The sequence below is a fragment of the Setaria viridis genome, chromosome 4 (assembly GCF_005286985.2).
Source record: "Setaria viridis chromosome 4, Setaria_viridis_v4.0, whole genome shotgun sequence".
NCBI classification, from domain to species: domain Eukaryota; kingdom Viridiplantae; phylum Streptophyta; class Magnoliopsida; order Poales; family Poaceae; genus Setaria; species Setaria viridis.
Window position 1 is genome coordinate 682,008 of NC_048266.2, and position 23,143 is coordinate 705,150.

General features: G+C 45.3%; 4 protein-coding genes across 14 annotated transcripts; all 4 read right to left on the bottom strand.

Annotated features, from left to right (window-relative positions):
- Nucleotides 1–77: 77 nt before the first annotated feature.
- On the bottom strand, nt 78–2,878 carry LOC117852100 (uncharacterized). The gene is made up of 2 exons (XM_034734043.2): nt 1,258–2,878; nt 78–898 (listed from the first exon to the last, which is right to left on the bottom strand). Exon 1 carries the CDS (start codon nt 2,808–2,810, stop codon nt 1,416–1,418), a length of 1,395 nt encoding a protein of 464 aa, XP_034589934.1. The 5' UTR covers nt 2,811–2,878; the 3' UTR covers nt 78–898; nt 1,258–1,415.
- A 475-nt stretch (nt 2,879–3,353) lies between these two features.
- LOC117852098 (putative acyl-activating enzyme 19) lies at nt 3,354–13,983 on the bottom strand. 8 transcript variants are annotated; one of them, XR_004639743.2, is made up of 18 exons: nt 13,557–13,881; nt 13,052–13,447; nt 12,383–12,579; nt 11,719–11,919; nt 10,588–11,289; nt 9,716–10,437; nt 9,441–9,516; nt 9,264–9,350; nt 8,588–8,631; nt 6,498–6,606; nt 6,351–6,410; nt 6,073–6,157; nt 5,585–5,649; nt 5,273–5,332; nt 5,009–5,053; nt 4,387–4,490; nt 3,781–4,306; nt 3,354–3,699 (listed from the first exon to the last, which is right to left on the bottom strand). XR_004639743.2 is itself a non-coding variant. In XM_034734037.2 (18 exons), exons 1-18 carry the CDS (start codon nt 13,786–13,788, stop codon nt 4,081–4,083), a joined length of 3,321 nt encoding a protein of 1,106 aa, XP_034589928.1. In that variant the 5' UTR covers nt 13,789–13,887; the 3' UTR covers nt 3,354–4,080. The 8 variants fall into 8 exon arrangements, 3 of the variants coding, with proteins under 3 accessions (XP_034589928.1, XP_034589926.1, XP_072149079.1); XM_034734037.2 differs by having other exon boundaries at nt 3,354–4,306; nt 10,588–11,057; nt 11,148–11,289; nt 13,557–13,887; XR_004639745.2 differs by lacking the exon at nt 3,354–3,699 and adding an exon at nt 5,875–5,938 and having other exon boundaries at nt 4,269–4,306; nt 13,557–13,972.
- Nucleotides 13,984–14,294: 311 nt separating this feature from the next.
- Nucleotides 14,295–17,739, bottom strand: LOC117852103 (uncharacterized). Its single transcript, XM_034734044.2, has 8 exons — nt 17,225–17,739; nt 16,365–16,445; nt 16,227–16,286; nt 16,059–16,102; nt 15,888–15,930; nt 14,879–14,950; nt 14,692–14,793; nt 14,295–14,618 (listed from the first exon to the last, which is right to left on the bottom strand). The coding sequence occupies exons 1-8, from the start codon at nt 17,570–17,572 to the stop codon at nt 14,499–14,501; spliced, it is 870 nt and encodes a 289-aa protein (XP_034589935.1). The 5' UTR covers nt 17,573–17,739; the 3' UTR covers nt 14,295–14,498.
- Nucleotides 17,740–18,108: 369 nt separating this feature from the next.
- Nucleotides 18,109–21,442, bottom strand: LOC117852099 (6-phosphogluconate dehydrogenase, decarboxylating 1). 4 transcript variants are annotated; one of them, XM_034734042.2, is made up of 3 exons: nt 21,284–21,423; nt 21,042–21,130; nt 18,109–19,834 (listed from the first exon to the last, which is right to left on the bottom strand). In XM_034734042.2, exon 3 carries the CDS (start codon nt 19,829–19,831, stop codon nt 18,386–18,388), a length of 1,446 nt encoding a protein of 481 aa, XP_034589933.1. In that variant the 5' UTR covers nt 19,832–19,834; nt 21,042–21,130; nt 21,284–21,423; the 3' UTR covers nt 18,109–18,385. The 4 variants fall into 4 exon arrangements, with proteins under 4 accessions (XP_034589933.1, XP_034589931.1, XP_034589932.1 ...); XM_034734040.2 differs by having other exon boundaries at nt 21,042–21,134; nt 21,284–21,420; XM_034734041.2 differs by having other exon boundaries at nt 21,042–21,152; nt 21,284–21,416.
- Between the last annotated feature and the right edge of the window lie 1,701 nt (nt 21,443–23,143).

Genomic DNA, 23,143 nt, shown 5'->3' on the forward strand with positions numbered 1-23,143 from the left:
TTGTCAAAAAGACAACATGCGTTGTTATCGATCAGGGAACAGAAGAGTGTATTAACAAGTAACTTATGCAGAGATGGTAGAGGAAAATATTTGTCACATTTCTTGTTTGTATGCTTGCTTACACAGTTTATTTGTTTGTTGTGAAGTATGGATCAGGATCCCTATACAAACTAGCAATAATCTGAGCTTTTCAATTCTATCCGAAAAGCAAGGAGAGGATTCCTATACAAAGCATTTAAATGAAAAAAGTTATATATAATGAATCCAGTAATGTCAATCTAGTGTTTGCTCCTAAAGACCACCCAAAGAAATGTCTGTTTTTGGCCGGAACAAACACTTCGTGATGTTCCATGCCTTGCATGCATCTTGACTCCAGTTGGTTGGCCTGTGCATCGCTCCAGGAAATATTTACGAGGACAACAAGTTTGGTCAATCACCGGTGCATTCGTCTATAAGAAAATTAACTGTAAGATCGTTTGGAAGAGAAACAGTACAAGACTTGCCTTCAGTAAGAAGAATTCTGAATGAAGTCATAATCCTTTGTCAATCGAACTGTTTCCCATCTCCAACGATCCACCAAGATTCAGAGTCAGCTCTGTTGCAGAACTAGTCTTGCTGAATAAAATAACTCCAAATACACTTGATTTCGTTTGCAGGTTATCCTTGGAAGCAATTTGAAATCCACTTGGACGAGGCATTCCATGCACGACCTTTGATGGACAAACATCAAAACTGGGAGCAGATGAAGGGATTTCGGTTGCCCGTGACATCCAGTCACAAGTTCATTTGCACAATAGTATTACTGCCCTACCATCAACATATTTGCCTTGCTAACTCCAGACCAACATGACAAGAAAAATACTAGTCCCTGCTGCCCTGCTTGAACACCTAAGAGAATCTGGATACAAAAGGTAAAGAAAAAAAATGCTTGCTTGAAAAAGTACACGACTAGTACTATTATCATGGAACCAGTTCATAAGAATCATTCATATACCATAGTACTCCATCCGTCCCAAATTATAGGTCATTTTGGCTTCTCTAGATCCATAAATTTTGCCATGCACCTACATATGCGGTGTGTCTAGATTCTATGAACCTAAAAAAACCCAAAATGACCTATAATTTGGGATGGAGGAAGTAGTGTTTAGTCCATCAATACCAAATGATCATTCATTTCGATGATTTCATACATAGTGGGCAGCAGAACTGAACACTCGAAAACACCTACAAGTATCATCATGCTATCTAAGCACCTACCTGAAGAAGGATCATAAACATGGAGCAAATGCCCAGCTAGAGTTGGCAAAGCAGATGCACCCTCACACCATTTGACATGGCAGACCAAAGCAACAGCCTTCCTCCGTATGCTATGCAGTCAATCCTCTACACGTCCACCTTTGTCATCAGCAATTAAGTCATTTCTGTGGTTCGAGGCGCAGCAACTCAGGAGGCAAGGATGCAGGATCAAGTTCCCAGCAATCCCCAGGAGGCAGCGCTGATCCCTCACCCTTGGTCACCTTCCTTGCCGGTATCTGATGCGAAAGCGCCCCAAGATCACCTTCCTGAAGGGAGTGCACGGCATGGGTACCGACATCCCGGCGTGTGAAGATGCTCCTGAAGCCTTCCACCTTCTCCAGATAGCCGAAGCTAGCACCATACTGCCCACTGTAACCACTGAGAAACACCACAATTTCATACTTTCCCCTCCCTGTGTTGCTCTCCTTGTCAGCATGGAATGCCCAAACTGAGGCCTTCCTGGGATAAACCCGGTACAGCTCCCTCGCCACCCTCTCACAGGCGACAAGATGCGAGAAGACATTGACTGAATGCAGAGTCTCTGCTCTCCCAACCTTGAACCGCCCACATGGCTTCCCCTCCCCCCCATCCAGCCACCGTATCTGGACTCGGAATCGGCTGCCTCGCAGCACCCCATCCACCAATGCGTAGTGGCGTGGCATGCCATCATCATCGCCGTACAAAGCCCAGAGCTGGCCTCTCTTGAAGCACCTCTCGCCGCGATCAGCGTCGAAATTGTAGAAGTCAGAGTCCACCACAGCCATAAGGTCGGAATGATTGTTCTCCGCCACAACCTCCTCGCCGTCCTCTTCCTCCACCTCGACTCTGGATTTGCTCTTGGAAACCTTTGCCCCTCTCTTCTTGGCGAGCTGGAGCTGCATCTCGGCAAGCGTCATCTCCAGCTTCTCGGTCTTGGGCTTCTTGGCCGGCGGGGGCGGTGAAGGAACAGTGGGTTCCGCCTCCGGCGGAGGCGGCACCTCGGCGGCGAGGAACTTCCGGCGGCAGGAGGGGCAGGTGAGGCGGTACCCCACATACTTGCGCTCGAACTCGAGGAGGAGGCGGCAGCCGGCGCAGGTCGTCCAGAAGGTGGGCAGGGCGGGGGCGGTGATCGCCTCGTAGGCCTCGGCGGCGCGGCCGAGCGCTTCCTCGACCGCCGCGGCGACGGCGGGGGAGGCGGCGGCGGCGGTGTCGGGGTGGATGCGGAGGGATTTGACGAGGGACTTGAAGTGGCGGCGGAGGGCGGAGGCGGAGATCGGCGAGGCGGAGTCGTCGTCGGGGAGCAGGAGGACGGCGGAGTGGGAGGAGGCGTCGGCGACGAGGACGTTGGTGGCGGTGGCGAGGAGGGCGGCGCGCGGGGAGGCCGGGTCGAGGAGGGCGGCGCGGCGGGCGTGCTTGCGGGCCGCGCGGAGGCGCCCCGCGGAGAGCTCGGCCTCGGCCAGCGCCAGGAGGCGCTCGGCCTCGGCTTCGGGCTCCGCTGCCGCGCCGGCGGGCGTGGGGGGAGGCTCGCCGGCCATCGTGGGTGGGGATCGCCGGCGGGGGGCTTTGGGGTTGTGGTTTTGGGGATGGTTGGTTGGCAAGTTCAGTGAGGAGAGGCTGCAGGTGGTGGACAAGAGGAATGGGCTTTCAGTGTCTTTTGGGCCTGATGAACACAAGTTTGGTTGGGCCTTGAGGAGCTTTTATAAAGCCTCAAGAAATGTGTGAGCTTTTTTCTTTCACTTGGTTAAGAAAGAAAAAGGTTTTCCTCCCACAAAATAAAATCGTATTGTTATTCCTCCAATGTCGAGTGTAACTAACGTTTTCTAATCTGTCCAAGAAATAATGTCTTGGCACGTTTCTTCTAGGTAAATGGCAGCAAGATAATACCTTGGCTCAAGGTAATATCGGTCAAACTTTACCTTTTTGCAGCGGCAACTTGACAGTAATCAGGATTGTTTACCTGATCAAATTTTGAACTACACGAAAAAGAATTGTTAAGACTCATGCCTGCTTCAATGTCATTGCAACTTGTCAGCTTTTTTTTACAGAGTCCCCCTTTGAAAATTGGAACAAGGAAACTCTAATCCAAAGTAAACTTGCACATGCTATATTCAGAGTGTAGGATTGATTTTAATACATTTTCTTGAGGGACATTGTCCCATCAAAACATAAAATAGTATAAATGTACTATGCCTCACTGAAAGTTTTGGCTTCTGTGCAACAAGTAGAACGAAACTGCAGCTACAACACTGCTTGCATTGGTCTATCTACATCAATTTCAACGGCTCTCTGCCCATCACACCGGACATGGTGTGTGAGCAATTGTACAGCCTCTGCCTATTGCTGCGGGCAAAACAGTCAGCTTCGGTTCAGTCACCGCTGATAAAGTCGGGAGAACACAGGGAACAAAAGCATGACTCAACAGCCCTGCAGGGTACCAACAATGGTTAACGTGGGGTGAATGCAAGTCCCGTGATGGCAACGTGAGGTTGGAAGGCAAGCACTCACTCGATCAATGACCTTCAGGTAATCAGGCAGCACTTGCGATGCGAGCAGGCTCTACATGTGCAGACGTGCAAGGTAACCATTGGAGATCCAACCACCAGGAGATGGAGCCTCCACTCATCCCTAGCCGATTGTCGAATGATCAGGCCACTCAGAATACTTTCCTCGGGGCATCATGTCCTATCACGCACTGTGCTTTGCCCTGCGCCTTAGTAGTAAGAAAAGGCTCGTCGCAGAAGACATGATGTCGAGCGGCCAGCCAGGCATGGCGAATTATAACCCCTCCGATGAAATCGCTTGAAGCTATGTGGTGACCGTGAGACAATGCAACCGATCATCTCTGCATCCAACAAAGATGCGTCCACCAATCATCAAGGGTGATGAAAATATGTCGCCTGGAAGATCAATGGACGCCAATCCTTGGACCAACTGCTCATATTTAACACCTCTGCCAGCTTGCTCCTGCTTAGCATCAGCTCTAATCCTGATGACATGGACCTTCCCAGAACTCGTGCAGACACAAGCAAATCTGAAAAGAAAAGGCAGACATGTCATTTCCTTTACATTGAATAGCTAAGTTAATGACTACGCAACCAGTAAGTTCAGTACCTCTCAGATGGTCCGAATGACTCTGATGTTAACAGCTCATCAACAAAAGCAGATGCAGTAATTGGATCCCCAACATTGTATACCCAAAGAAGGGCACCAGAAGCCTGCAACAAGAAGTTGTACATGAAAAATCACTTCACACAATGAATCTTTTTACAGAAAAAAGTAGAAGAAACCCCCTACTGTGGTATGCACTAATAACGAAAAGAAGGACCACCAAAATGCAAGAAAAGGTCACAATTTTTTGCATCAACTACTTGAATATGTTTGTGAAAAACTGTCATTCTTATGTTATGGGTACCAAAACAAAAGTTTTAAATTTGCTAGGTAACACTTCTGTGAAAATAACCTTTTACGTACCTATTATTCCAAAACACCATAAGCACAGCTTAATTGGTTCAGACAAGTGTTTCTTAAAACTACCAGCAATAGCCAAATTAGAATCTGAAAACAAATATGTATCTTTAAAAGAAAGGCAGCAGAGCAACAACTTCAACTACCACAAATGACAATTTGGAAGCACCATGTTCAAAAAATATATATTGATGACATGAAGCAAACTGTTTAACGTGCATGTTTCATTAGTCACTAAATTAAAAGGTACAAGGAAATCAAAACTTACAATATCGAAAGAGTATAAACTGCCATCACGGGAAGGTATAAGCACCTGTCAGTGACATAAGGCAAAAGATTTGCTTAGTTTCATTCAAACTGGAAACACATAACATTATCAATGCAGTAAAGCTCAAGCCAGTAGTGCCAAAAGATCCACTCAAGAATGTAAATAATATACACTCAAGAATGAAATAGTTCTATGAACACAGGACAAAAGATCCACACTATACATGAAGTGATTGTCGAAAGTGCATATAAACAGAGACCACACCTGATATGGGAGAGTGGGTGACAAACATGCACCAGCAAAAATAGGACCACCAACAGCTGCCTGGATTTTTAACAAGTAGTTATGACTTTGGACACAAATAAATATGTTGAGACCGCATAACACAAGAAAATCAGATGAAATGTGGCAAAATCAGTGTGAATATATTTTTTCTCTTTCTTGTTGAAGCCATGTGATATATGGCCAAGTTAGTTCACATTGTAAGCTTCGATAGCTCATTTTTTTTCTTAGTCGACTATACATATGTATTTCCCCTGGCTAAAAAAACACAGGTATGGGGAAAAAGAAAAATACCTTCCAAATAACAGTGCCTTGTGAGTTCAATGCGATAACTAGGCCATTCACCAAGCAACAAATAACTGCATGTTGCAAGTGTAGTAATCAGCACAAAACTGTCAGTCTGCACATAGAAGAAAAAAAATATATAGCACACTCTATGTTGGCTCAGATTGGCATGAGGTATGAAAAAGATGGCATATATATATTCAGATCTTGATATAATGTCAGAAAAGATGCAACGTGTATACATAGAGGCTGATTTAGTATGGTGCAACTGGACGAAATCGCACCCTACAAGCATTGACCTTGCCATCCTTAAACATGATTGTATATAACCAGGAAATGATGCTTGATCAGTGAAGAGTTGCCCTACAACATTCAATGCGATATAGTTCTTATTGATGATAAGGTATTATTATGCACTAACAAGCTTTTTTTGACAAAGTATATTAGTATGTGTGCATATATTCCAGGATATCAATGTCAAATGTTTGTTGAAATACCTTTTCCACTTTGATGATCTAAGGCGAGAGAACCAAATATTGGTGCACCAGCTTCATATTGCCAAATCATCTTGAATGATGGTTCCTGTTCCACCAAAAGAAATCAGTGAAGACTCTAAACATTCAATGTTGAAATGTTATTAATGTACTCATTCGTGTTATCAAGTTTTGCTGGAGAGTGAAGACATCCCATGAACAGACAACATGCTAATGAGGAGAGGGGAAAAAAACATGAGTGCTTTTGCCATATAAAGTTATAAGAGTACATCTTAAATCACCTCAAATGACACTGCAGCCACAAGGCCACTCGTAGATGCGACATAGATTATGTTTTGTGCCTGCAAGGAGGTAATAGATGACATAATATTAATAGAGACCATCTGAATATTCAGTAAATTGTAAATATGCTTACTGTGAATTAGTACCATGTCTACAGCAGGAGAACCATAAATGCTTCCACCACAAGAAATTTTGTAAGTGCAGCAATGATCTTTGTAATTTAAAGCATATAAGTAATGGTCATAGGAGCCACACCTGCGAAACATACATGGCAGTGTTATTAGTTAAAAACAATTCAGCTGCATAGAATTAGAGATATCTTCCGTGCACATTTTATGCTACATCTCTGATAGAAAAGAGGTCAAGCTGGATAGACCTTTGATATCAACAGAAAACTAGACTTTTATATTGCACAAAAATAATGTTTTCACCAAAAAGGATTTTTTTCTCGAACACGCAGGAGAGCTGCGTATCTTTATATTAAGAGAGAATAAAAAGGCCAATTACAGAAACACCATCTCACCTTGGACCATAGTGAGAGGTGTGAGGTCTCAACTTACAAAGAAACTTACAGCTTAAGCAAGAAAAAGGACCTGACCGGGCTACCTCAGCCACACTCTAGACCAGCAGCCTCCCTAGGTCCAGGGCATTTAGCCCCTTGGCCCCAGCGAGCTGCCACAGTTGGATTTCATCCTTGAAAGCCTGTGTAGCCCCCTGAATGCAAGGAGCAGTACCTTCAAAGACACAGGCATTGCGATGTTTCCAAAGGGCCCATGCTCCAAGTATAATCAGGGAATTAAATCCCTTCTTCTGCTGTTTCTGAACTTTCCTCAAGGATTTCCTCCACCAATCCGCAAAGGAACTGATCCTGCGGTTCGGCACCAGGTTGGACAAATTCAGTGGCTGGAGGATGCTGTGCCAAAACTGTCCAGCAAATACACATGAGGTTAATATATGCTGAACTGTCTCACTTTCTTGATCGCAGAGAGGGCACTGCTCAGGGTGAGGAAGTCCCCTTTTTTCCAATCAGTCAGCTGTTCACATATACGTGATAGATTAGGGGTAGCACCAATTGAAGAAAAGCTTATCCAACACCGGCTGAGATGGTTTGGACATGTCCAACGAAGGCCTCCAGAAGCACCGGTGCATAGTGGAACCCTAAGGTGTGACAGTAATGTGAAGAGAGGCAGAGGAAGACCAAAATTGACATGGGAAGAGGCAATAAAAGGAGATTTGAAGGGATGGAATATACCCAAAGATTTAGCCCTGGATAGGAGTGTTTGGAAAACAGCTATTCATGTGCCCAAACCCTGATTTGTGGCTCTTGTTGGGTTTCAACTCTAGCCTACCCCAACTTGCTTGGGACTGAAAGGCTATGTTGTTGTTGTTGTTGGTCAGCTGTCCAACAACGGTTTCGGATGGCCAACCAAATAAACGTTTTACATTTTCCTGGAGCCCATGATTTCCAGAGCCGTTTCCAGGGTTCAAAAGTTATAGAACCGACAAAGAATGCCCTGTATGCTGATCTAGTAGAGAACTGGCCCGAGGCTTCGAGCTTCCACCTGTGCAGGTCATCGGATTGGTAGAGTAATGTCAGCCAGGGCATCCCGTAGTTGCAGATATTCAGTTAGACCAGCCATGCTAAGAGCTCCCCTTATGTCAGCGACCCAGGTGCGATCATGCAGGGCTTGCTCCACTGTTCTTTGTCTCCTTATCCTCATGGGAACACTTTTATGAATTTCAGGTGCTAGTTCTTCCAAGGAACAGCCATGCAACCAATGATCAGACCAGAGCAGGGTATTTGCCCCATTACCAATAGATGTCACCATCGAAATGGCAAACATGGCAAGGGAGTTAGTATGAACAGGGACATCTAGGCCAGCCCATGGCCGATCTGGTTTGGTTTTTTCAACCAAAGCCATCTCATTTGTAGAGCCCATCCCATGATTTCCAGATTATGGATTCCAAGGCCACCAAGGTCGATGGGTCTGTTAACCTTCTCCCAAGCCACTAGGCAGCAGCCACCATTCACTTCCTTTCTTCCTTTCCACAAGAAACCTTTTCTGATTTTGTCAATAGCTTTGATAAACCATTTTGGGACTTTGAGAGCAATTAGGAGGTACAGGGGAATAGCAGTAAGGACGAAAGGTACCAAAAAGGATATATATAGCAGAGAAAACACAATGAATACTCGTGCATATTGGATGAAAGTGAAAAGGAAAAGTTATAGAAGTACCATATTAAGTTCCTCGTCCTGTCCACAACTGGTTGCATTTTTACCTGAAAAAAAAGAATCCCTAATTTAGTAATTTGAGACACGGGATGATAACAGTATGGTTCATTGTAGCAATGAACATGCTTAAGGTGTTCTTTCACGTAATGACCTTAACGTACCATTACATATCCTATATTATATGAAAATAGTCATTACATATCTTTCATAGAACGTTAACTGTGTGATCAACACACCAGAACTCAACAGTTGGAGAACTGTGACCTTTTTGTTAGGGTTTTAGAGGGGGTGGCGGCCATGGGCGCCTAGGGGAGGGAAGTAGAGAGATGGCGCAGGAAGGATGGGGTGCTGGCGCAGGGAGGCAGGAGAGTTGGATGGGACAAATCCCAAATTACTTCTTAATTCTCATTAACACAAATCTCCTCATATATATAGGGGAGATGACTTCACCCTAAGCTACCTATTATATTGATTCTTTATAGATAGAATTCAATCTAATTCAATTATTCCAATGACCATTGGGCCCAAAGGGTCCCAACACATATTCCTAACCTGCCACTACCTTACCTTTCCTCTTCCTGTAGTATGTCCTGCCAACCATGACACTTTTCGACATTCCAACACAAATGTAAATGAATGAAATTCTAAGAAAGCAGAAAAGTTTCCCAGGTCAAAGTACCTCCCCATCAGTTTGAAAGGTCCAGGATAGTTTTCCTGTAGACATATCAAGGAAGTAAATTTTCCCTTTATAACATCCAATGACAACCTGTAGAAAATATATGCATGAACTGTCAGAATGCTTAATAAACTGGTTAATTTTTTAGGTGAAGTTCAAGAGTTACTGTTACAATGTTACCTCTGAGAAATCACCAGTTATTGCGGCAGAACACTCAATACGACCTTCCAATTTGACACTCCACCTCACTGAACCGCTGCAAAACAAATTAGAAGCAAATTCTAACAAAATTCAGCGTTCACACACAAGATGGAACTAGTTTTCCCATCAAATCAAATTTAAATGTAACAAATGACTGGTAGCATAAGCTAAAAGAAAGAAAGGCTTTAGAGCAGATGAGGCACATGGATCCTAATTAAAAGAAACATAATTTTCCTGCAACAAGTAATGCTCACCTACAACCATCAATGCAGAGAAACAAGTGTGAATGAGAACCAATAAAAATGTTAACCATCCCATTGTTCACAACAAGCAAAGGTGAAGCATCAACACATGAATCCAGAAGAATGTCCCAAAGTTTCACGAGGTAACCTCTTTTGTTGTATGGAATAGATGTGCAAAAATCTTCAACTTGTAGGATCCCTTCATAACCATGCATAAATCTATTGCAACGACCAAAAGACCACTTCTTTTGCAAGTAAAAATTTAGGATCCATGGTGACGATGGGCTGCCACTGAAAATTCCATCATTCAAGCATGCATCTGAGCAGAGATCTTTCACCCGGTATCTATCATTATTCATATTTTTATTAAGCTGGCCAACTGTTTCATTTACATGATTCCCAGCAAAGTGATCATGTTTGCCTTCTTCATCTATATTCCCTTTCCCATGTAAGTTATTATCCAAATGTGCAGAAACTGGATCGAAGGAGCCTGGTATGCTTGCTGATACTTTCAACCTCTTCCTGTTGTGAAACTCATGTGTAGGAGAAACGACACAACTGCTCTCCACAAATAAAGCATGCAAAAGCTTAGCAGGAGTGGTATAGATATAAAGTAGTCTCATATCAATCTCCAACTTGTGAGCCACATGTGCAGCAGCAATTGAGTTACCGCCCAAGGCAAAGAAATCATCATACTCGGAAACTTCATCAACAAGTAGGGCATCAGAAAATGCCTATTTCAGTACAAATTATGTCAATAAATCATGAATAAATAATATACACAAAAATAATTACTGAAATTAAATGGCAGAATTAACAGTTTGTTTCTTAGGAGAAAGGGTAAGAATAAAGTATAGCAACAGTCATTAAGGATAAGAACGTACCTTTTTGATAACTTGCATATGAGCATCAACTGGACTGTTTTCTGACTCAATTTCACAAGGTCCCAATGCCCACTCCAAGCTAGATAACTTTGCATAGTCAATCTTTCCTGACAAAGTCAAAGGCAATGATTCCATGGGGATAAAAAGCCTTGGAACCATAGCTAGTGGAAGCTTCATGATGAGCCAACTTCGAAGTGGTGCCATGATATCTTGAGAAGAATTTAATCGACTATAACATTTCGGAAATTCATCGTTACTCTTCAGCACCAGGTATGCCTTAAAATCAAGAGATCCATTACCTTGAAAAGTAACAGCAGCGTCACTGACATCAGGATGTTCCCTTAAGGTGGATTCTACCTCCTCCAGTGAGAAACGCTGCCCATAAATCTTAACGGTACGGTCCTTTCTCCCAAGGAAAATAAGTTCACCGGTCTTTAGGCGTCGACCAAAGTCACCTGTTTTATAGTATGCTGAAATTCCATTGTCGCCAAGGCCGTTACTTGTCATGGGATCAGCTAAATAGCCAGAAAACAAGCATGCTCCACTGACAGAGATTTCACCTTCATCTCCAAGTCCATCTTCAGTGACAAGAGAAACCTCACAATTTGAAATAGGAAATCCAATTGGCACACTGTTCAAGTCTTCTCGCTCCAAAATTGTAGGCAAATCTTTGCAGTCAAAGAATGTACAGTCACCAGAAACCTGAAACATAAGTGCATCTGCAAACTCTTAAAATTGTGCTCTAACATGATGGTATGATACTGTGAACATATAGTCTAATGGAACTATGAAACACACTATAACTGATTTCACTTGGTCAATCCAGACATGTTCTCATATTAGAATATTATTAGTGGTCAGCTTGGAAAGTGAATGCATCTTGTCAGAAATCACATGATTTGTATATGTAGGGGGTAAACGGCAGCATGGAACAAAAAATTGTGGTTAATAAATGCCGTAAACCAAACAAGTCACCAAAGCACTCCTGGTCATGAGGCTACCATTACACAAAGATAAGGCAAAAAAAAAAATCGTTATTATATTCTAAGAAAAGCAAGCCACAACCACATGTCCACATGCCAGCCAAAAAAACCCCCTCAAATTCATCTGAAACAATAGAAATATCATCACCTCCGTTGTTCCATACAGATTTATGATAGTAGTCTCTGGCAGAACTTCATAGACCCTCTTCCACAACAAGACTGAAAGAAGTTCCCCGCTAACTATTAGGATCTTAAGTGGGTTACAGCCATCAGGAAGTTTTTTCGCCAGGGCAGGTAGTATTATCTCCATAAGTGATGGAACCAAAGTCATCCTTGATATCCGGTAAACCTAGGATGACAAGTAAGATGCAAATGCAATGTCAATGCTATGCCAAAACGAATGAAGGGAATAGTAAGCTTTGCACTCCCTCCAGTCGCAAATAAGTGACATTTCAGACAACAATAGTCTACAAAACACAACTTTGACTACTACTTTTTTGTAGTACACTTATAATACTATAGAAATGTACGCTTTTATGAAAATATTTTCCAAGACAAATCTAGTTGTATAATTTCTGAACATCCAAACTCAATACATTAAATGTAATTTGTAATCAAAATTTAGAATGGCTATATTAGCAAAGTTTCTCTGAAAGACTCCCTCTGTATGTGTCAAAAACAAGCAGGCACGCTAATGGAACATTTTGTAATAAACCTAATTGCCACGGAAAGCAGTACATCCTTTTGTGTTCCCTACTATTTCCACCACAATAAGCATGTTAGCGTTTCATTAGGCAAAAGATCCATGCAACCTTAATCAAGTTGGCCAAGGATGCTGGATTAGCTCTCCACTCACTGGGAGGAGGAATGACAAGTGTTGTGCAAGTCAACGCCGCAGAAAGGAACTCCTGTAGATGGTCAACAAAGCTGATAGATGTCTTAAACAACAACACATCATCTGAACACAGAGGATTCCTTCTTTGCATCCACGAAAAGCGATTGAGAAGACCTATGATATGGTAGCAAAAGAAACAAGTGTTCGTAAGGTCGCTGCCAAAGTGAACCTAGAAGTACAATCTGAAACAGTAAAAGACAACACCATGGCAAAAAAAGAAAAAGTAAAAAATAAACCCTATGCTCTGAGAGACTAAGACAAACTACCTCAACACGGACCTGGCCATATATATTCTAGATTTCTGATACCAATAAAATTTCAGGTGTGACTATATGTAATTTCCTTAGTAGAATTGACTGAACAAGACATTTCATTACCATAAGACAATCATGACCGTGAACAAATAGTATACAATTTTTTCCCAATGGTTAACACTTTAATTTTAGAAACATACTGAGACCTATTCATTAGTGATGTCAAAATCACAACAAAGAGAAAAACGAGGGGTAAGGTTTATCAACATCTGCACAAGATTATGCAGTGAACAGAGCTCAAGCAACCGAGCTCCAACAAGGGCATAGAGTACCTTTCTCGGTGCCACAAACGCCCTTGGGTTTCCCAGTGGAACCAGAGGTAAACATCACATAGCAGAACTTCCTGGGTCTGTCGCGCTCACACGGCCAGGCAAGGTCCTCTCCACCATTTTCGTCCCGAGACCATTGCCGGATGTCACCACCCAAGTGCAGAACAGGGCAAGGGCTGCTCTCAAACACGGGGGCTCCTTGCGACCCAACTGATGAGACGACGAGGGCAGCGTTGGAAGCCGAGACGGCCGACGAGACCCTCTCCTCTGGCCACGCCGGGTCCAGCGGCAGGAACGCCTCGCCGCACCTGAGCACGGCGAGGACGGCGACGACGTACTCCACCGACGGCGAGGCGTGCACCCCGACAACCCTCGGCTCCGCGCCGCCTCCCCGAGATCCTAGGGTCCATTCCGAATTCGTTGGGGATCAGCTCCGGACACGAAATTACAACAGGGAGGGAACGAACTAGCAGCACAAACAACAGAGCGGGCACCGCGGTTGACGCACCTGGGTGCTCGAGGCGGTCGGTGGGAGTGCCGCCATGTGCGGCGGCGATGCGGCGGGAGAGAGAGGCGACGGCGGCGAGGAGGTCCGCGCAGGTGAAGCGGCGCTCCTCGCCGTCGCCGCCTGAGGCCGGCGCGTGGATGACGGCGAGGCGGTCGGGGTCCCGGCGAGCGGCGCGGTCGAACGCGTGAGAGATGCAGCACAGCTCCGCCGCCCCCACCTCCGCCTCCGCCATTCCACGGCTGAAGGATTGGTGCCGGCCGCCGGAGAAGAACTGAGGCGATTCGAACTGCGCCTGCGCGAGTGGAACAATTACGCGCGCCTCTGCTGCTTCTATGGTCGGAAAAAATACGCCTCCGTGCTCGGTTCGCGTAGCTCTGAGTCCTGAGCCTTGTGAAGAGAATACGCCTTCGGCAGGAGTTGACGTAATGCTGGACTCCTCAACTTCCTGACGGCTGATAATACCAATAACCTCTGCTGTAGCCTTGCTTAATACTCATCAACCTGCTTATCTTGTGATCGACGGCATAGATTATACTTACTCCTTTACAAATTGTAGATTATTTTAGCTTTTCTAAATTCATAGATATTATTATACATCTAGACGTAGACTAAATCTATATGCATAGCAAAAACTATGCATAAAAAAGCTAAAACGACCTGCATTAGCTTAGAGAGGGATAAGAACTTTTTCGACTAGTTTTTTTTGCATGCTTTGATTTGCTTGGGACATTTTGAGCATATTGTTAACTAAAATCCTTCGCTGATTCTGTAATATATATGCTGACAATTGAGACCACATTTGATCATTCACTAACTATCGCAACAAGGATCATGTACCCAGAAGGTTGAACAAGAGAGCTCATTTTACAGGCTCTGTCAGAGTGCCAGCTTCCATCCACAAATTAGTAAAACAGTCACTACGGTGCCCTTCTACTCCTAATTTCATAGAACGTTGTCCAGCCATCTTGGTGGTCTCAGCGATGGCTTTATCCCAAGCTTCGTCAGGAATACTGTATACAATACATGCAGGAGGAAGACGAAGAATGCGCAGTTAAGTAGAAGCTGCAACAGAAAAACAAAGTTAAAATTGGAAACAGCTTGTTCAAAAAGCCCAGCTTATCAGATCAGGAATTACCAATGTCCCAAACAGTACATATATTGCATCCATGGAAGGAATTGAGTTCACACCAGCTGCCGCTAGGATATATGTCAACGAAGCATGAATATTAACCGTTATCTGAAATTGAGTACAAGTTACTGAATAGACAAATTCTTTTTATCAAATCTACTCTTAAGGTTGAATAGGGAATGAGTACACGTACCAGTGCGAGAATGTTTTCTCTTATGAGAAACGATGACACTAGCACATAACCACAAGCTCCCAGGGCACGGACCTACAAGACGAATTGTAAGATTAGACTCAGCTTGTTCCATGCTGTAAAACAACAACATAGATCGCCGCAACTTCAGAGATCAGTTGGCTTAATTTCTTTTAAAAATCAGACTTCCATCTTATGAAACCGGCAAGGAAAACTGACAGGAAATATCAGGTTACTTCTTACCCTTTAAAAAGTAACGGTGCTCAGCAATTTGGATATAATTTTAACCAATGGATTACCCCCTTCTCCTTTATTGACATTTTGTACCAGAATCTATAACCAGTTCCCACCATGGCTCTTATACAATGTTGAAGTTTCACTCGTTCATATTCTTGTATAAGAAATGAAGTTAAGAACAAAGCAAGCTGGACACGTCTTACCCCTCTTCACTTGACAAAAACTATTTGGTTCTGGTTTATAAAGAGTAAAATCTACATGGTCCTTAAACTTGTCCCAAAGTATCATCCATATTCCTAAAATCTTAAAATGCAGTTGTTAAGTGTGAGGTCCAAATCTCCCATAATTAGCATTTGCATTCATATGTTTCTGATTATTTGGAAGATCTTGAACCATGCTGTGTAATCATGTCCATGGTAATGAGCAACATTTAGACCTCGTGTGGCATAATTAATAAGTTTAGGGACCTTGACCATATCCTAAGACAAGTTTAAGGACAATTCCATGCAATTTAGTCCTCGTTTTAAAAGGCTTGGTAACTTTATGACAAGAACTAGCACCAAGATTAATAAGATTTACAACTAAAACAATGCTTTAAGCTAGACAATTCGATTTAGTTATATGTAGAACTGTAAATTTATGCCTGAATAACTCCATAGACAAACTTCATAGTGAGGCTACAGGTTCAGACCCAGAGCTCATGATGCTTAAGAAGATGCCATGTATAATCTGTATGGGTCAGCAAGGAATTTAAAACGAAGATCAGAGAATTTACAATGGAGCAGAGGATGATGGAAACAATCCAATTGGTCTCCAATCTGATGACAGAGGAGGAAACAATGTTATCACTTGCATGCATGCATGCTTAAATCTATAAGTAGATATTGCGGCGAAAGAAGCCAATGGTGAAAGCAGAAGCTTCAAATTTAACCTTTGTACTTCTCACCTCCAAACAGTACCCATGATGAGACCGACAACTCCATGCATAAGCTGCAAAAAAGTGCAAGGAATGTGTAAGGGGAATAAGTGCAATAATCTCAATGCTTTCATTATATTCTTTAATCCAACAAATATAGGTAGCTAAAATATAACATATAAGCAGATTTTTACGTACCAGATAAGATGATGCTTTAACAGGGCCAGATAATGTGAATAGCAGTAAAACAGTAGCCACCTGGTGAGGCATTTCAAGAAACAGCTATATAAATTTGGCAAAATAATAAATTAAAGTGAACAATTTAATTGGACTTACCACAGTTTTCCTGCCAGCTTCTAGTCCCCATCTTAAGGAGGAGATTACTATCGGCAATGGAAAAAAGCAACTAAAATAATTCTGCATCAGCAAGAAAACAAAGGAATAAGTTTGCTTCAAAGCATTGCCATCAACTCTGCATTGCTAAACACGTCATAAAGGCCTACGGCTTGCAAATGTCATGACAAACAACCGAAATTCTGATGTCATCACCAATGCCTCACCCATCTGCTGTGAATTTTATATCCCCCCTAAACAATGTTCCAAAACCACTAGTACTAAATAACCATTCAAGTAATTACATCAAGATAGTTCTAGACACAATGTTCCGCACAAAACATGCTTGTATAGGTTAAAATTTAAAATTCAAACAGATGAGTAGAAAAATACATTTAGTTAGGTCTTTCCATTTCCCAGTTTGTATCTTCGGAAATTGATTTGAATCCGTTCCCAATTTCTTAGAATGATCAGGTCATTCAGAGAACTTGTATTGTAACACTAACGCGGCTTCAATTCTAAATAAAATATGCAGATCATTTGACATTAAATCAGTTAGGAAACCCATGATGAGGTTTCTTTAACAAATAATAAACAACAAATATATGGGACCTATGTATCAGCACAGCAGCAAAATTTGTTGTGGAAGCATTCTAATCACAGAACAAGCAGACCCCTCAATCGTCGTTGATTATTGTGGACTATCAGTTCAGTTTGATTGTACCAAATGGCCGTCAAGGTATTTTCTACCATAACAACACAAAAGGAAGCATATTTACGGCTCTTTGAAGAGGGCAAGTAGCAGCATTCCCATAAACAAATCAACAAATAGACAGGCAAGGGGCAGAAGGAAGGAAGCAGACCTCAATGGCGAGGGAATTGCTGAGGAAGTAGGCGAGTCCAGCGACGGCCGCGAACATGGCGCACTCAACGAGCTGCCGCGTCCTATCGAGCGCCTCCCCGAGGTCCTCCCCGTCCTCATCACCCGCGCGCCCCCACTGCTGTTGTTCCTCACGCACCGCGCGGCCGCTAACAACCGCAGCCCGCCGCCGCGGAGGGTCTGGAACGCGAGCCCTGGAGACGGAGAAGGTGATGGGGCTCCAGCGGCCCGGCGAAGAGGCGATGGCTAACTGGCGGCAAACGGCGGGCCGCGGAGGCGGTAGCGGAAGCTGGGGGCAGCAGTGGAGGAAGGGAAGACAAGGGGCGGGCATGCCTGGTGGGTGCTCACCGCCGGCAAAGGGCCCGGCGAAGACGTGGCGGAGGGCGCCGCTGCTCGCCCACTCGTCGCCGGCAGTGAGAACTGAGAAGAGAGACGGAGGGGAACGGGTGAAGGAGTGGAGATGAGGGGGAGGTGCGTGGGGCCCAGCAGGCAGCGAGCCTGGGCGACGCGGTAATAATATGCAAATAATTTTGTCATCTACTTTCTACGAAAACACTCTGAGGGCGAGTTTACGAGGGCTCCTCGCGGAGCGCTCCGTCATGCAGCTCCAAAACGGCTCCGGCTCCTCCTGCAGATGCTCAGAAGTGGCTCCGGCGCCATAGCCTCCGTGCTCCGGCGAGCACATTATCTTCTGGGTATAAATAAAGCATCAATAACAGAACAGACAGCAGCAGAACAAATTCAGAATGCAGTCGAAGATATGGATTATCATCTGCAAGTTACAGACGCAAACAGATAGAATGGAGATACATATTACTAACAGACACAGTTGTTCAGATGCTCATCAGACAAAGGAACGCAGAGTGATTAAGCATGTCAAAAATGCTTTTATTCATAGAACAAACTTACAACGATCAATATCCAAGTTCCAAGAAATAGCATTGTTCTCCATCCCGGGCCACTTACACGGAAAAGGATTGAGACAACTACAACTTCCTGACTCAGATCAAGCACTGCGATTGAAGAATCAAATTCAACCACAGCACCTCCCCTACATGTCGTACATTACCGATTACTCAACACTGCGCAGAGATCAACAATGATGAAAATACGACGGCATCTGTGGAGCAGCATCAGCAGCAGCTCAGTTCTGGGAGTTGCTGCGCGCGATCTTGAACCACTCGGTGTGGAAAGAACCCGGCATGTCGACCCTCTCGTAGGTGTGAGCCCCAAAGTAATCCCTCTGCGCCTGCACAAGGTTGGCGGGCAGCCTGTCCCGCCTGTAGGAGTCAAAGTAGGCCAGGCTAGCGGACATGCCCGGGGTGCTGACGCCGTTGTTGATGGCGAGGCAGACGACCCTGCGCCACGCCGCTTGCCTGTCCATGATCTCCTGGGCGAACTCAGGGTCCACGAGGAGGTTGGCGAGGTCGGCGTTCCTGTCGTAGGCCTTCTTGATGCGGTCGAGGAAGATGGCGCGGATGATGCACCCTCCCTTCCAGATCCTCGCTAGCTCACCAAGGTTGAGGCCCCATACTTTCTCTGAGCTCTTGGCCTTGATGATGTTCATGCCCTGCGCGTAGCTGCAGATCTTGGAGGCGTAGAGTGCTTGCCTCACGTCTTCGATCAGCTGTGCCTTGTCCACTGGCAGGCCAGTAGAGTAGTCACCTTGGAAGATTTTGGATGCCTCGACACGCTCATCCTTCAGACCGCTCAGGAACCTGGAGTCCAAGGATGCCTCGATTGTAGGAGCAGCCACGGATAGTTCAGCAGCCTGCTGCACTGTCCACTTCCCAGTTCCTTTCATCCCAGTCTTGTCCAGGACTTTGTCGACCAAGTAGCCATCACCCTGGTCGTCCTTGATGCCAAATATGTCCGCAGTGATCTCAATCAAGAAACTGAGGAGCTCACCCTTGTTCCATTCAGAGAACACCTGGTGCAGCTCACCATTTGTGAGCTTTCCGACTGACTTGAGAACGTCATATGCCTCAGCAATCAGCTGCATATCACCATATTCAATCCCATTGTGAACCATCTTGACAAAGTTGCCAGATCCACCTTTGCCAATATATGTGACACACGGGCCACTGTCAGGGACCTGAGCAGCCACCTTGAGAAGAATATCTTCAATATACTTGTATGCCTCAAATGAGCCTCCAGGCATCAAGGACGGGCCATTGCGGGCACCCTCCTCTCCTCCAGATACACCCATGCCAAGATAAAGGAGGCCACGCTCCTCCGTCGCCTTCTCCCTCCTCTCTGTGTTCTCATACCACTCGTTTCCTCCATCAATGATACAGTCACCCTGCTCCAAGTGAGCTGCTAGCGTTGCAATGGTCTGGTCAACTGGTGCACCAGCCTTGACAAGCATGATGACGACACGTGGTTTCTGAATGGAGTTCACAAAGGATGCAGGGTCATGGAAACCGTACACTGGAAGGTTTCCTTCTGCCTTGGCACGCTGCACAGTCTCATCAACCTTGGAGGTCGTCCTGTTGTAGACAGAGATGGGGAAGCCTTTCTCTGCAATGTTGAGGGCAAGGTTCTGCCCCATGACCGCAAGGCCAGCAAGACCGATTCTTGTGAGCGCCATCTCCTACATGGAAAAAAATGCAGTGGACACATCAGGTTTTGTAAAAATCTAATCTATGAAGACCAACCTGAAAGGTTGGGTAAAAAAAAATTAGATTCATGTTACATCTTTATAGATCCAGTGGCATTGGCCATACATGTAAATGACAAGGAATAATAAGCTTGAATACTTGTTGTTTGGAAACAAAATGCTGAAAAACTAAGCCAGGGGAAAAAATGAAAAATAGCCAGCATGACAGAAACGGTTTTAATCTTAAGCATTTGAACACATTGTGCTGCCAAACATCCTACATCTTTATGTATGGATTTACCGTAAGGTAACTAAACAGCAAACATTTTAAATTTGAGCAACCCATATGCAAATAACAGGAAATTTAAATTTACATCCTACATCTTTATGTGTGAATTCACCATCAGGTAACAAAACAGCTTATGTTTCAAACTTTAGCAACCCATATGCAAATGACAATAAATCTACTTTTTATCTATGAATCACCTATCGTTGAGGTCAATACATGAAGGAAAAAACGTATGGCCATCTCTGAGTTACAAGGTACATAGGACTAGGAGTAGAGAATGCATGATCAGGCACACAACTGTCATCTCGTTTCCACCAAACATATGCCACTCCATATGATTCAACCATCGGGCTAGGGTATGCATGTGCATTCATGTTAGCTACGACTGCTAGAGAATCCAAGGCAATGTTCACAGGCACAAATAACAATAACAGAGCCGAGTGTCCGTGCCTGTTAGGTCAAATGCATAGAGTGCTCTGTATTGGGGGACACTAACTAATACTACTCTAAACACTGACATGTGCTCAAAAGTATTTGATTAATACTCAAAACATGTGCATCGCTATTCGCTAGTGGTAAGTAAATCGCACCGACGGGATGGTAGGGACGATGGACAAGTGTAGAACCCAACCTTTAATCCGTTGCTAATAAACACTGTAACGGACTGAACCAATTAAAAGCTTTGGTACCATTTACATTCGAGGGAAAGAGCAACAGGCCAACAAGGTAAGGTAGCGCGTCTCTGTCAGCTAGCTGAGTTCATCAACTTCATCCGGTGGATCCGGACCACCGGCAGACTAACCAGCTCGCCGATCGGAACTAGCACCGGCACAGGCACATACCTATCTATGGCCATCGCTATGAGCTAGTAAATTCCCCTGAGAAAGGGAAACGCAAGCAGACAGAACATACCGCTCGCCGTAAAGGCTCCCGCCGAAGGATGGATCGAGCCGCCGATTCCTACAACGAATGCAACCGGTCGCTCCCTCCAGTCGCGCGAGCTAGCTAGCGAGCAAGCACGATCTTAAGAGAAAATTCAATCATTTTTGGGGGGGAAATAATCTAAGCAGCGAGATGGATCGAACGCGGGGGGTGATGCGAAAACAGAAAGATTTCGCAGCACCAGAGAGATGGGGGGGATTCCGGAGCCTCACCCCGCCGGTGATCTGCGCCTGCGCCGCGGAAGGAAGCCTCGCCTCGCCTCGCCTCGCCTCGCCGGTGTGAATCGCGCCGCCGATGGAGAGGAGCTGCGCACCTGTCAGTCACCTACCCTCCCCTCCTCCTCCTCCCCGCGCGGGCTTTAAATAGCGCGGAAATATCGGCCCGCCTGCCCCCTTTCGCACCTGCGCAGCTGCCGCTCCGGTTGATTCGATCAACCACCTCCACCGCCGACGAGTGGGCCCTGGATCCTTCGCAGCCGGCGGCCCAGCCGCCCAGCCCGTGATGGATGGATGGGTTGGTGGCTGAGTCAGAGGAGAGGGAGGGCCGCCACCTGACCTTCGCTTTCCCACCAGGCCACCAGGCGGGCGGGATGTGGCGCATCGCATCTTCCGTTTCAGATCCGTTGAGCTTTCTGACGACGCCGCCGTCAGCATGAGCTCACCCATACCAGTATCATCGTATTCGCACCAACGTGATCCGGGTGCGGCGACACAAACAGACAGACACAGTGGAGGCATATTTCAGTTTGAGTAGAATGGGTTGGGGTAATGAACGAGTGTCATCCAGGGCTCAGGGCTCCGAACTCTAAAAATGCACGTCTAAATACCTAAACTTGCTAATTGATTCACCAACTCTGAAAATGCACATCTAAATATCTAAACTTGCTAATCCATTCCCGTGAGGTTCAAATCTCCATAATCTGTGTTAAACTGCATGCATGGCATGCAGACTGTGCAATGATATGTCATAACATGTAGGGTCACATGTTAGGTCAATCTGCCTTCTCCCTCTCGATCCCCCGTCATGCGAGAGGGACGGTAGCGGCGGCCAGGCCCGAGAGAACGGGAGGAGCGGACAACGACGGCAGCCGAGCACGGGAGGAATGGACGGCGGTGGTGGCTGGGCTCGGAGGTGGGAAGAGCAGAGGAGCGAACGGCCTCTACGGCCCTGTGCGGGTGGAGGGAATGGTGGCGGGTTCAGGCGGGAGGGACAACGGCGCCTGTCGTGTGTGGGAGGAATGGGCGGCGACATCCTAGCTTGGGGGTACAACGGCCCAGTCGTCCTCGGCGGTGACCTTGCACAGGCAGCCGCCCAGGGCTGCGAGCAGATGCGGGCTCCTCGACCCTATCGCTCGACCTCATTAGTGCCAGCTCGAGCGTCACCCACCGCCGGGAGACGGCTAAAGGTCTCAAAACAATACCATTTGGTGAAATAAAGATATCACCAATATTTTCAAAATACTTTGCAAGCCGATTTACACAATGGTGAAGTCCAATTTGCATTAGGAGCACTTTGATAAGACCGATTTAACTTGATTTTGTAACCGGTCTATCCGGATCCTGTTAATTTTAATCGTCAACAGTTGGTCAACCTTCCGTCTTTCTTCATTCAACGGGCAGAAACGGGCCCATCCATGCTTGCCTGCTGACCTTGGGCCTTCTTGGCGGTCATTACGTTTGAAATGTTTCATCAGATTGAAACTGCCGAGCAGGGAAACAGGATTCAGTTTCAACTTGCAATCACATGGTTCAACCACCTGCTGTTGAAGAGTAATTATTTTTCACGCAGAAGGCACAACTGTAAAAAAAAGAAAGAAAGAACAGTAGTACATCACGTTACATTGCAGGGGACCATCCGCTACAGAATTACCAGGGCGGTACGTACGGGTCTATGGGAGGAGTGATCAGGTGAGTCGGAAAAAAAACGGCTGCCATTTTGATTTTTGTGTGCTTGGAGCGCTGCCATTGATGCCGCCGCTGCTCTTCCAGTACAACAAAATTACTGCGCGCGTACCATAGTAATTGAATTACTATGCAAGGGATAAGGGTACCACACGTTCCCAACCGACCGGA